Source organism: Orycteropus afer, unplaced genomic scaffold (genome assembly GCF_000298275.1).
Source record: "Orycteropus afer afer isolate SDZICR_OR568_19922 unplaced genomic scaffold, OryAfe1.0 scaffold00005, whole genome shotgun sequence".
Lineage (NCBI taxonomy): Eukaryota > Metazoa > Chordata > Mammalia > Tubulidentata > Orycteropodidae > Orycteropus > Orycteropus afer.
In genome coordinates, this window is record NW_006921592.1 from 25,591,486 (window position 1) to 25,605,875 (window position 14,390).

The 14,390-nt window shown below is 42.2% G+C and overlaps 1 protein-coding gene across 1 annotated transcript in view; it reads left to right on the plus strand.

The window, feature by feature from the left end:
- The window catches only part of AOPEP (aminopeptidase O (putative)), a 540,041-nt gene that overhangs the window by 395,594 nt on the left and 130,057 nt on the right, over positions 1 to 14,390 (plus strand). The window contains exon 10 of the mRNA XM_007939143.2: positions 9,943 to 10,003. Coding sequence (XP_007937334.1) covers positions 9,943 to 10,003 — 61 coding nt within the window. The remainder of the gene's footprint in view (positions 1 to 9,942; positions 10,004 to 14,390) is intronic.

A 14,390-nucleotide genomic window follows, 5' to 3' on the forward strand; every position in this document is an offset into this window, starting at 1 on the left:
CTGCTGTATGAAAAGTGGATTTACTCTGTAAATCTTCACCCAAATCCTAATAAAAAAAAAACATGAAAAAAAAATATGCAACACTAAAAAAAAAAAAAAGAATATAGAGTGTATTTGGATGGTCTTCAGCCCTCTGGCTCTGGGGGATCAGGATTTTATAATTGTGAATGTTTACTGAGGCTACACACCATGGGGCTACAAAGAAGCTTGTGTTGTCATTGTAGAAGTACAGAGCAGCGTCTCTGTCTTCCTGATGGCCACCAGCCACCACCCACAAGCCCTTTTGTTGGGCTACCTCTCCTGGTTTGGATCATATTTGGATTAGCAGACTTAAGCTTCTTTTTAAATTCCCCCTAAAAGTTAAGGTGAATTTATTCCTACAGTGAATCTATTTCAGGGGGTATACTGGAATATATTTTGAAACTCAAATGTCTCTTTCCTGCTAACTAATCTCAGAATCTAGTTCAGCTATTAAAACAGACTGTTTGCCCTATTACTTATGCAGCATATTGTACCAATTTTATCTAGATCTCCAAGGGCCCCACACCTACCCCCCAGAGCCTCTAATCTCTGGCCCTTGCTGATACTGATCCTTGGACACATCTGTTAGGCACGTGAGCCCTTCTAAACTGGGCAGGGTTTTTCTGATCAGATCAGCATTGAGGGACAACACTCTGTGTTTTATTGCCTTTGCATTATTCTCTTGCTTACATTATTTAACATTCTCTATTGAGCACTTCCCAGACCTGGCTTGTCGCAGTGGTTAAGGCATTTGGCTGGTAACCAAAAAGTCGGTGGTTCAAACTGCCAACCGCTCCATGGAAGAAAGGTGAGGCAGTCAGCTTCCATAAAGATTTACATGCTTGGAAACCCTATGGGGCAGTTCTACTCTGTCCCATAGAGTCACTATATGTTGGAATCAACTTGATGGCAGTGGGTTTGGTTTTTGGTTCTATTGAGCACCTTTCATACCTGTCTCTAGGCTGAACATTGGGAAACACAGAAAGAAAGAAATCCCATGCCCTGTCCTCAGGGAGCTCCTAGTCTACTGTTGGAAACATAAATGAAATTAAACAGATCATTATTGCTCAGTGTAGCAAGTGCTCTACCGGTTGCTGTGGAGTTGAGTCTATGCTCCATAGGGTTTTCAATGGTTGGTTTTTCAGAAATAGGTCACCAGTCCTTTCTTCTGATGTGACTGAGTGGACTTGAACTGCCAACATTTCCATTAGCAGTGAATGTGTTACCCATTTACATCATAGTGGCTAAGACACTTGCCTGCTAACCAGACGGCTTGCAGTTCAAACCCACCAGCCACTCCTCGGAAGGAAGGTTGGGCAATCCTACTTCCATAGTGATACTGCCTCGGAAACCCCAGGAGGGGTCGCTATGAGTCGGGTTTGACTCGACGGCACATAACAACAACAACAACAACAAGTAACAGCAACAGCGAGAGCTCTAGAAAGGTTCAAAGTCAAAGGTACACAGAGAAAGATTTATCAGTCCTAGATTTGAGCCTTCGGGCAAAGAGGGGCCTCTGATAGTTTAAAATATGGAAATACCATAATCATATTGGAAAGGTATCTCTGGGGGCACTGTGGAAGATAGATGGAGGTGAGGAGGACTGGAAGCCAGGCAACCAATTAAAATCCAATAGAGCAGTTCAGGGAAGAGATCTTGAGCATTAGTATTATGGCAGGGATGGTGGCAATGGCCACTGGATTGTGATTAATGAGCAAATCCAAGGGATATTTCAGAGGTGCCACAGATAAGACCTGATTGGTGGGTTGTGTATGTTGAATAGCAGAATGAAGCATAAGCCTAACATTTCTTTCTTAGCCATTCACTGACATTGTGAAATAGAGTTGGAAGTACAGGGGGAGCAGGTATTTTGTCTGAGGTGAAGATTGGGCAGAGGGGGTAGAAAGGGAGAACATTTGAAGGTGGAAGGTGTAGATCAGGAGTTGTATTTAGACACCTTCAATGTGAAGTTTCTGTTTGAATACTAATGTTTGATGAGACCAACATAAGAAAAAATAAAAGTAATTTCCTGGATGCATGAGCAGATGAATACCAGACTCCAGTCTCCCCAGTAGAAGAGTGACCCAGGATGTCTTACCCAATGCACCTGGTCCACATGATAGTTAACTTTATCAACAGCTCCTGTTCTTTCTTTGCCCATCAATTATTATGTTTGTGTGTGCATGCTCATGTGTTTATTTTAATTCAAGCTACTTTTCCTCCTCCATAGAGCTAGGGAGTACTCATTTTATAAATGTTGCATCAGCAATCTTCATTATCTACCTAAGCACAAATGACTTGCTTTGATTGAAAAAGTAAGAAATCACGTGCAAAGCTTTGAGATAAACACTGTATCCACATGTAGAGGGAGAACTTAAAAGCATAAGTTATTGTTGTTATCTACCCTCTAATCAACTTCAACTCATGGTGACCTTAGTCCAACAGAACAAAACCTTGCCTGGTTCTGCACCATCTTCACAATCACTGGCATGTTTGAATCCATTATTGCATCTATTTCCTTCTCACCAAAAGTTTCCATACCCTTGTTGGCCCTCTACTTCTCCAAACATTATGTCCTCCTCTAGCTGTTAATCTCTACTGGTGACATGTCCAAAGCAACAGAGTCAGGAAAGGTTCTTTTGTGGTCCATAGCTTTTCATTGACTAGTTTTCAGAAGTAGGTCACCAGGCCTTTCTTCCTATTCTCTTCCACCAGCTTTCTTCCACTGAAACTTGTTCACCATGGGTGACCCTGGTGGTGTTTGAATACCAGTAGCCTAGCCTCCAGCATCACAACATGGAAGCCACTACAGTACAACTCACTGGCAAATGGGTGGTAGAAAAAATAAATTACTAAAATTTAAAAATTTATGCAGTCTGCAAATTGCATTCCAGCATAAGGGCATTTTGCACTTCAGACCCAGAGCACAGAAATTCCAATGCCTCGCATCCATCTAGTAGTACCTGTACTTGCAGCATTCTTGAGGTCTGGCATTTAAGTTCCTGAGAAAGTTGCTAGGACCATGCACTTTTCTTTAGAGGCACCGATATAATGTGATCCTTAGAATTTTAAGAGGCCAAAGATGGGAGCCAAGAGTGATAAAGACATTTCTGTGATCAGCATCAAGTTGATAGGCACAAGTAGCAGATACTGCTACTAATCAGCTCTCCATGCCTGCCACCATGCCCTCGGAAATCCACTGAATGAGCAAATTTAGGCATGTGCATTACTGTTTTCACTCAAGCCTGTGTTTATTTTGATTTACCTTAATATCACATAAAGAAGAACAATCAGTCACTTTCTCAGCTTTGAGCTTGGCTTATTTTTTTAAGCAGCATCACAGCAGGGTGTCCAGCATATTCTCTCCCCCGCTGCGTTAACGAAGTATGACCACATTTATAGCTCAGAGGGATGGAAACAGACCATTGAAACTCAGAGTTGCGTTGTAAGTCATAGGAGTGCAGTGAGGGGACACGCCAGCCAGAAGGTAAAACAACCTGCTGTCCCAAAGACACGGGAGGCCTCTGAAGGCAGTGTGGGCCTGGGTTTCAGTAATGAGCTAGAAAGTACCACACTCGCTTGTGTAAATATGGAAGATACGCAGTCATGGGTTTGTGTATTCTTAGTTCTCTGGATAAAATCAATTTCCATAGTGATCAGACATGCAGAAGAGTAATTTCCTGTAAGTCCTGGGTCCTGGCTAAGTGGAAATGCTTCTGCTTGTCTCTTGTGATTATTTAAGCCAAATGATCTCAGAGGGAAAAAATTCACCATTGGCTCAGACTTTTAAGTGTCTTGATTTGAAAAAGTCAGCTTTTAGCTTAACTACTGTATGTGTCCAAGCTTAGACCTAACAATTCACCTGTACTGTCACTTCAATTATTATGATACAAACAGCAAAATCTGCATATGTAGTAGCTTTTTGCCTACAATAAGCAGTTTGTTTCTTCCCTGAAAATTAAACATTTTCATATGGTCTCTCATATAATTTCCTTGAGAGCTAAAGCCATTTATATTACCTTTTAAGGAGCTATGGTGGTGTAGTGCCTAAGGCATTTGACTGCTAACCAGAAGCCTGGCGGTTCAAACCCACCATCCGCTCTGCAGAAGGAAGACTGGGCAATCTGCTTCTGTAGAGATATTGCCTCAGAAACTCAAAGGGGGTCGCTGTGAGTCAGAATCAACTTGATGGCAGTGAGGTTTTTTTTTTTTTTTTTTTTTAAGCAGCTGTAGTAAATGCTTTCATCTTCCTCTCATAGTTTAACATCTTACTCCACATTCTCAAAAACCAAACTCACTGCCATTGACTCAATTCTGACTCACAGCGACACCCATTGGGTTTCCAAGGCAGTAAATCTTTACAGAAACAGACTGCCTCATCTTTCTTCCATGAAGCAGCTGGTGGGTTCAAATCACTGACCTTTTGGTTAGCAGCCAAATGCCTTAATCACTGCACCATCAGAGTTCCTTCCACATTAGCAAGCCTCAAACAGGCTTCAGTGTAGTTTGAGGTCTGCACTAATCCTGAAAGTCTGGAAACCTGGGTTTTTTTCTTTAGCCCTCTGTCTGGGCTGACTTTGGCCAGGGTCCTCTTGCTCTTCAGTTTCTCCATCTGCAAAAAAAAAAAAAAAACAAAACTGCACAGCAATTGACACCCACTTCACAATGATATTATGAGGAATGAAGTGATAATGGTTATAAGATGCTTTGAACCTTTCCAAAGGAAAGTGATCTGAAAACACATGTTCTCTTCATTGGCGGGAGAGTGTCTTTTGCTCCTGGATGCAGCTGAAAGATGAACTCACCCGCCCTCACACTTTTGCCCCTCCCAAGGGTCTCCCCATCTCTTCAGATATGTAATTGGAGGGCAGACAAACAGGGCAACCGCAGCAGGAGCCAGGTTGCCTACAGCAGTAGAGATGTTCGCAAGAAGGGAAGTAGGCATTTGTTTTGCACAAGGACAGGCCTCCCCGCTGCAGGCTTGTCTGCACCATAAATCACAAACAGGCACATCATCATAAAGCCTGAGTTTAGCACAAAAGGAAAAGCTGAGACTTTGCAGCCAGACAACATAGGTTTGAATCCCAGCCCCTTTAAGTACTATCTAGGTGCTCTGGTAGCATAGTGGCTAAGACACTTGCCTGCTAACCAGACGGCTGGTGGTTCAAATCCACCAGCCACTCCTCGGAAGGAAGGTTGGGCAATCCTACTTCCGTAGTGATACTGCCTCGGAAACCCAAGGAGGGGTCGCCATGAGTCGGGGCCGACTCGACGGCACATAACAACAACAACAACAACAAAGGTGGCCTTAGATAAGTTATGTAACTTCTCCAAGCCTTTATTTGCTCATCTCTAAAACGAGCATAGTAATACTGTTCTTTCACTGTTACTGTAAAGTTTAAATGAGATTTTTGTCATAGCGCCTAGTATGTAACAGTAGTTCGGTAAACAATAATTATTGCTTTTCTGCCTTTATTTAGAATTGACAGAGGAATTTTTGTTTCTTTGTTTTTGTTTTTAATACTGCTGCATAATAGTATCTATCCTAAATACCAAAGCAAAGGCGAGCAGTGGCGGTTCAGCGGTAGAATTCTCACCTTCCTTGGTAGGAGGGAGCGCCAGGTTCAGTTCCCAGCCAATGCACCTCTGCACCCATCTGTCTGTCAGTGGAGGCTTGCATGCTGAACAGGTTTCAGCAAAGCTTTCACACTAAGACAGATGAGGAATAAAGACTAGTGATCCACTTCCAAAAATCAGCTATGAAAACTCTATGGACCAAAATGGTCTGATTTGTAAATGATCGTGGGGATGGTGCAGGACTGGGCAACGTTTTGCTCTGTTGTATGTGAGATCACCATGAGTCAGGGACTGACTTGATGGGGAACTAACATTACCAGTGTCCCTTTTAGACAATCATGTCCTTGATTTTTCTATCTCCATCTTCCATGGAACCCTTCTGCCCACTAGGTATCCACTGAATGTGTCACACAGAGAAGGCTTTGCCTATTCTTTAGCCTTCTGTGGTGAAGACTTTGGACCTCACTCAATAACATTCCAGGCCTCAACTCCCAACCCCCTCCTCACACCATTCCCTAAAAAAGTATCTTTAAGCTAAACCACCCCCAGAGGAAATTTATGTCCATGTCCTCTTATTCACTCCTCCACGGTGATGCACACCAGCTGTTCACCATCTTTTGTAAAATAACTCAAAAATGGCTCCTAAGACTTCTCTTCTTCAGGATATTCACTCCCCATTCCCTTGACCTGTTAGTAGGTCCAGTGTGCTTACCTCTTTGATCATCACTACATCTCTTCTCTCAATCTTTTCTACATTCTGCATCTTCCTCAGAAGTGTGGAAGCCCCATTCAGACGTGTTTTCCTAACAAAGGTCCCTTAGAGAAGTCAGCATCTTCACTTTGGCTGATCTGAATACCTCTTAAAAGATGAGTGATAGGAACTCCAAGGTTCCAGACCCAGGAGGTCCCCTTTCTGGCGGGAAAGTAAGCAACTGAAGGACACTTTCTTACCTGTGTCCAAAGAAACCTGAAATTGTTTTATTTTCAGGTAACATGTATGTTATGTTGTTGTTACATGCCGTTGAGTCAGATCCTACTCATAGTGACCCCTCCTTGGGTTTCCAAGGCGGTACCACTATGGAAGTAGATTGCCCAACCTTCCTTCTGAGGAGTGGCTGGTGGGTTTGAACCGCCAGCCTTATGGTTAGCAGTCAAATGCCTTAGGCACTACACTACCAGAGCTCCTACATGTATAGATTTTATAATTTTTATTGAAGACAAGACTGCTCAATTGAGGGCTTGTTCCCATTTGAAATTAACACAGACTATCCCCATAACCTCACCTCCCACTGCAGATGTCACTAGAAAGGACAGTTCCTTTGGTGGCAGAGTCAAGTTCCTTTCTTCCATCCCTGAGCGGCTCTGGGGTTTGTGCAGTTGTGAGAGTTATGCTAGTACTGTAAGTTGCCTGCATGGATTTAGAGCAAAGGCCTCTTTTCTTCTTCTCTGTTCTTTCTTCACTATTGCTTCTCTCTAAGCAGGCCATCCACTGGCCTCCTCCTCGCAGATCACTCATGCCAGTGAAGGGCATTCCCAGCCCCTCTCCCTGTGGCCAACCAAATAAATCAAGCTTAAGAAAGAACAGAGATATGGATCTAAAGTGCTCTGAGAGCTGCCTCCTCTTTCATGCACACACACACACACACCCATGCACATGTGTGCTTGCATACACACATGCACACACACAGAGACATCCACATATACACATGCATGCACACATGTACACACAGAGAGGGATGCCCCTACATCCATGTACACACATGCATACACACATATGTGGGCACACATATACACATGTGTGATACATGCACACACACACAATTCCATACTCTCACAACTTATATAGGGGCTTGGCCATTCACACTGAGATTGACACTGATAAAAGACAACAGAGAAGCAGTGGAGAAAGGCCCAGTGACCATGATCTGAGTCATGTCCAGTAAACCCATTGAGTCTGGGAACCTGTTGAACCCCCAAGCAAACAGCCTACAGAGGTAATCATCTTTCCTCTTTTCATTCTGTCCTTTTCCCTTCTCCTGCCCAGTATCCCCATAGATGAACATCTTTAAAATGAATAAAAAACACTCTCTGCATAATCCCTCTTTTCCTATATATATTTTTTCCTGTTTTGAAATAGCAACAGTTGCCTCCTTACACAATCTTTGCTTTTTGCCCTGGCAGGGGAAGAAGATAAATATTCACCAATAACTAATTTCTCCCTGGGAAGAAGGAGGGAAAAATCATTTGGTACTCTCTTCCCCAAAGAGTGGTACAGAAGGCAAGCCAGGGACAGTCTGTGGCTCAGCTGCTATGGGAAAGACTAGAGGAGAGGAAAGTTCTAAAGTGAATCCGTTAGTGTGACTTAACATAAGGAAATCCTGTATAACTGAAGGTGAAAACATAGCAGAGTAATAAGAGCTTGAGGTATGAAGTCAGGCTTATGTTGATCCTTACCTCACCTCTGCCATATCCCAGCTATGAGTTTAAACCCTCCAAATTTCAATTTTCTAAACCTCTCTGGCAGACTCTTAAGTAAAATTAAAGGAGATAGCATGTGAAAACTAACACAACCAACCAAACCAAACTCATTGCCATTGAGTTGATTCAACTCATAGCTACCCTTCCTTGGGTTTCTGAGGTGGTATCTCCAAGGAAATAGATTGCTCAATCTTTCTTCCAAGGAGTGGCTGATGGCTTTGAACTGCCAGCCTTCTGGTCAAATGCCTTAGGCACTAAGCCACCAGAGCTCCCATGTATGTATATATAAAATATGTGTTAACTGCCATCGAGTTGACTCTGATTCATGGCAACCTTACGCACAACAGAACAAAATGTTGCCGGGTCCTGTGCCATCCTCAAGATCACAGGCATTACAGGTCCATCACTGTTGCTTTGTGTAAGTCCATCTCATCGAGGGTCTCCATGTCCCCATGCCCTCATTGGCCCTCTACTTCACCAAACATGATGTCCTCCTCTGATGGGTGATCCCCCCCTGGTGATGTGTCCAAAACAAGCAAGTCAGACAATGTTCTATTATGGCCTAATAGGTATTCGTTGGCTAATTTTTGGAAGTAGATCACCAGACCTTCCTGCCTAGTCTACCAGTCTGGAAGCTCCGCTGAAACCTATACCACGGGTGACTCTGCTAGTATTTGAAATACCAGTGACAGTTTTCAACATTATAGCAACATGCTTGCTACCACAGCACAAAAACTGACAGGCAGGTTGTGGGTATATAATGTAGTATACAATATATAAAATAAGAAAAGATCCAGAGTTTAACCACTTAGAAATGTCTTACTTGAGAAGGTGATTATTATCTTAGACTTTTTTTTATTATGATAAAAAGATATACAAGAAAACCATTTATTCAACAATTTCCATAATACAATTCCATGACATTGATTACATTCTTAATGTGTTGCTACCATTGTCAAAATCCTTTTCCAAATTATTCCCATATCATTAACATAAACTTAATGCCCCCTAAGCAAAAACAACTCCTTTCCCCCAAGAGTACTTTTTTATTGAATCAACAGTGAAGTGTGCTTTCATTCATTAACAATAATAATGATAATAAAGATCTATTTATGGGATCTTCTTACATGGCAGGAAGTGTTCTGCATGCTGGGTTTGGAGAAGTGAGTAAAACAGACATGGCCCTAGTCTCAGAGAGCTCCCATCCTAGGAGGAGACAATTAAAAGTATAGTACCCAACTGTGTCTCAATCACAAATGGGTGAATGATGAGAAGATAGGACAGTAAGGGTGGTAGATGTTCTGTACACAGGGAGCCCTGCGTTAGTCTGGGAGAGGGATCAATGAATGCCTCTCCGTAAGCAGAGGTGCAGGCATGTACGGGACAGAAGAAGCCAGGAATGGGGGAAGTTTGCTTCCCAGTTGATTAGCAGAGGAAGACAAAACCTAAAGTCACTTGACCCTAAATGTATTGGATACTTAGTAATTTTAAGGAGTATTCAAGTCACTGGGGCATGAAATCAAAAGAATTTCAGCTGACTAAGGATCAGATGTAGAGAGCAATCACAATACTTCAAATAAAGTAAACTTTGGACCTGCTTTTAAACAGCAGTAGTGGAAGCCATGCGTGCACTACGCTTCTCAGCCTCTCTTTGGTTCTATGATTATTTGTATTCTTTAGCTTGTGTCAGCCCTCTTTGAAAAGTATAAAATTCTGTGAAGTTCAAATGCATTATATAAAGTATATGTTGTTCCTTCTCCAAAGGATAAGTTTTTCTCTGGAAGATTTATGCTGAGAATGTGCCTTCTGCATAATAAGTACTCCATAACTTTTTAACTATTTATTTATTTATTTTTTTTTTTAAAGGCTTGAGTTGTCTGTTGAAAACATCTTCCAAGACTGGCTTGAGAGTTCTGGAATACCAAAGGTACACTAAAAATAACTACTTTAGGCAAGTCTATGAAGAATAGTAAAGCTTGCTACTTAGTGTATTGATCATGACAAAAGATATAGATAGATAGATAGATAGATATGTATGTATATGTATATATATAATGTAAAAGTTATAGGATATAACTTTATATATATTACAACAGTTGATGTATATTATATAAAAGTAATTATTTTACTGATATAGAGGTGGAGTATCCCTCAGTCATGAAAATGCTGATGTCCTCATCCCTATTTCACTGCCTCCAGTGACCATGGCACTACGTGGAATGTGGTGGTAGACCCTGAACTTTGCATTAAATGAGGTCTTTATAACTTGTGGTGTGTTTTGGTGGAGTCATCAGGCAACAGTTTAGTTCCTCCAGGTCTGTTCTTTGGGTGGAGCAGACAATGAGCTGCAATTCTCATCTGATTATGTCCTACCCATGGTTTCCGTCCTCATTACCCCAGCTTGGCTGCCCCTCAGCTCCCTCCCCTGGTCCAGCATCCCCGCCTCAGGCTGACCTTTTCCTCCATATGACCTGTTTAGATTGTTTCTCTGTCTCAGGGACCTGGGCCCACTCCTATGTGAGATTTTATTCTCTCCTTCCCTTTCAACCCATTGGCAATTCTGAGACAAAGCATTTTCCCTGCCAGCCTTAGCTTCCTGGGGATCACATGACCTGGAGCCCTCTCCCCTTCCACTGTCCCCAGGCCCAGGGCTACCCAGGGCTTCGTGGGCAGCTCTAGGCCACCTCATTAACCTCAATGATGACTTACCAAGTCATCATAATGTAATGTAATAACATTAGTAAGTCCCAGGGTGGCATCCTAGAATGGCTAGTTGAAGAGACACTGCAGACCTATGCTTTCCTAGGCTGGGCCTGCCTCATGGTGGCAGTCCTGGATGTCTGGCAGTGATACTCCTGTTGGTGGGGAACTCAGCCCTAGGCCCAGACGAGCTGCCCCTTTAGCTGATTCATTTCTTGTTTCTGGTCCATTGGCACATGGTTGGTTATATGAGCTTCCCTTTGGGAGTGTCTAAATGTCAGTGAATGTCTGTGAACCATGAAATTAAGGAACAGGGAGGTGGGAGGCTGTTCTCCATTACCTTTTCCATCCCTCTCCTACAGCCTTTGTCCTTTTCCACCACACAGGGGAGTATGTCTGCTACCAGCCACCAGTAGCCCAGATTCCTAAGGGGGTACACGTTGCCTTCAGTTCAATAATGTGTGTCACCTGTTAAAAGTTATTTGTTTGGTCCAGTCTTCCTGGGAGGAAAAAAAAAAAGAATAAAATCCTGAGTCTTGAAAAACAAAACCAAAATATAACAGGGACTGGGCAAGGCAACACCTGGTCCTAGGAAGAAGTACTTTCAACTCACATATAGTATAATGCCATCTTTTGTTTTCTAAGATGATGTCCAAACTTAACTTAAACTCTGGGTACAAAACCCAGAGAAAACAGAGTTAAGGTTTGCCTGGTCCTGAATAGTTGAGCCTTGCTTTTCTTGTCTTGGGTGGGGAAACATTCACAGAAGCCATTTATGTGGTATTCCATGGCCATTCTGATCCAGGGCTCACAGATATTCTTGGTGTAGCCTGAAGGCTGGGAAGTATTGGGAGCTCAGAGAGCCTGACTAGTGAATTCCCTGGCCCAGAACAACAGTGCCGCTGTTTGCAGGAACTGTCCCCAGGGAAAGGAAAAGAAAGAGTCAATAATTGCGTGCCTAGAAGCAGGCACACCCATTTGGGTTGTAGCCCTGAGGCTAACCCTCTCCCTCCCAGAAGGCTCTGTAATTTCCCCTGAAGAGGAGGGGGCTTTGCACGAGCAAGTGGCTTTTCCTTTTCATTAAAAGAGGGAGAGGCACGTGGAAGGGAGCTATTTACCTCTAAGCTGTACATTTTTTCCAAAGATCTAGTTGTGTTAGTGACAGCTTATAATACTGACAGGAATCTCTGCTATAAACTGACGAAACCTGCTGTCAAAACACAGCCAGGTGCAATGAGGCCCACCAAGCTATAAATTGTCTTTAAGACCCAACTGGTATTTCCTTGGGTGCTTAACTGTTCAGTAAAAACAACAGTGTCAGACAGAAAACACCCTGATTTAGTGCACATCTTTCCATTGGTGAGTGATCAGACGGCATCTTTTCATCTCTTCTGCCCATTTTCTGCCATTATTTATATGGCTGACAGTGATTTACCTGCTCCTGGCCCTTTTGCGCTCCTTGAGAGTCCATTCTCATTTCCACTTCAGTGAAAGGCTCTGCAAAGGCTGGGGACCCCCTGGTTGTGGAGCCTGGTTGTGAATGGGACACCTTGTTCTTTGTCCCCCTCATTATAATATAAAGTTACCAGTGTGGTTGGCCTGGGATGACAACCAAAGCCCTGCAAAGGCTCTGATGCTTTGTTCTCGTTAAAATTTTCTGTCCACTAGCAATCGAAATCATTAATGACCAGAGAGTCACGTTCTGTTGGAGAAGTCTTCATTCCACAGGTTACAGAGGCTTTTTGTCTTCTTTCAGGAAAGCTTGCCTTGTGGTTGGCCTCAATTTTCCTTCTTGGCCATGCTGAATAGAAATCACACACACACACACACACACACAAAATGTAGTGATGGCTTCAGCAGCAACAAAAGTAAGCATGAATCCCTAAGAAGTAAAAGAAATCAGATCCAAATATCTTTGAAGAAGATCACCCTTAGCCAACCCTATAACCTTTGGTTCTGTGAACAGATGTCAAATTGTACCATGAGTATTATTTATATTTTATAGATTATTTTCTTTTATGGCTTTTTCTCTGATTATTAGGAAGTATTTACACATTTACTTTGGAGTATAAAAAACTTAAGAAAATAAAAATGGCCCAGAGATTTTTTTTATATATATATCCTTTCAGACATTTTCCTGGATGTACAATATTTATCCTTTTCTTCTTCTCACTTCTGAAAAATAAAAATAATATGCTCTCTGCAGCAAGTTCAAACAATAGCAAAATATAAAACTCAAAAGCTCTTGCCCTCTTACGCTTGCTCCCCATAGAAAATGTGTGCCTGATAATGACTTGGTATGTGTCCTTATTTCTTTCACACATTTTCTGTGCTATATTTTTTAAAAACAAAATTGAAAATTTATGATACAAACCTAAATTTTTCATTTAAGAATGTATCTGGAGCACTTTCCCATATCCTTTAATATGATTCAAGAGTAATGAATTCAACAGTTCAACAGGTATGTAAAAGTATTTATTTAATTTTTAAGCTGATGTCATCTTGGTCCATGTATAACCTCTTTTTTTTTTTTTTAACTTTTCATTGTGACTTAGGTGAAAGGTTACAGAGCAATTTCATTTTCCATTCTACAGTTCCTACACATTCTGTTTCATGACGTTGGTTGTAATCCCCAAAATGTAACTATATTCCCACTTCCTCTCTGTGCTTACCTGTTCCTTGTGTCTTTCTTTCCTATGTATTCCTGCCCTCTGAGCTTTCTCCCTGTGCAAATGCTGCCCTTCTGATCTCCCATGGTTGATTGTGCTAAAGAGTACACTTCCCTGGTGTAAATATTCATTTTAGAGGCATGTCTGTTTTTTGACTGAAAGTTAAGCCATGAGAGTAAATTCAATCCCAGGCCTGAGGTGTGGCTTAGGGGCTGTAGTCTCGGGGTTTTCACCAGCCTCTATCAGACCAGTAATCCTGGTCTTTTTCTTTTCTTTTTTAGGATTTTAAGTTTTGTTCCACATCTTTCTCCCACTCTATCCAGGATTTCCTGTTTTGATCCCTTTCTGAGTGGCTGCCAGTGGTAGCCAGGCACCATCTAGTTCTTCCGGTCTCAGAGTCATATAGGCTGAGGTTCCCATGGTCCATCCACTAGTCCTTTGGACTAATTCTTTCTATGCATCTTTTATTTTCTTTGCTCTGAAGGAGGAGAGACCAATAGTTGTATCTTCAATGGCTGCTTGCAAGCTTTTAAGATCCCAGTCGCTACTCGAGGTGCAGAACTTTCTAATGAATTAATGTACCATGATTTAATTCTCTCAGAGTCCCCTGCTTTGGAATGTTGTTGTTTGTGAGTGCCATCTAGTTATAACCCTACGTACAATGGAGTGAAACATTGCCTGGTCCTGCACCCTCCTCAGAGTTGTGGCTCTATTTAAGCCCATTCTTACGACCATTATGTCAATCCATTTTGTTGAGGGTCTTTCTCTTTTTCACTGACTCTCTATTTATCAACCATCATGTCCTTTTCCAAGGACTGGTCCCTCTGATAACATACCTAAGAACATCAGACAAAATCTCACCATCCTAAGGAGCATGTTGGCTGTACTACTTCCAAGAAAGATATGTTCTTTCTGCTGGTTGTTGTTGTTGTGGTGGTTATGTGC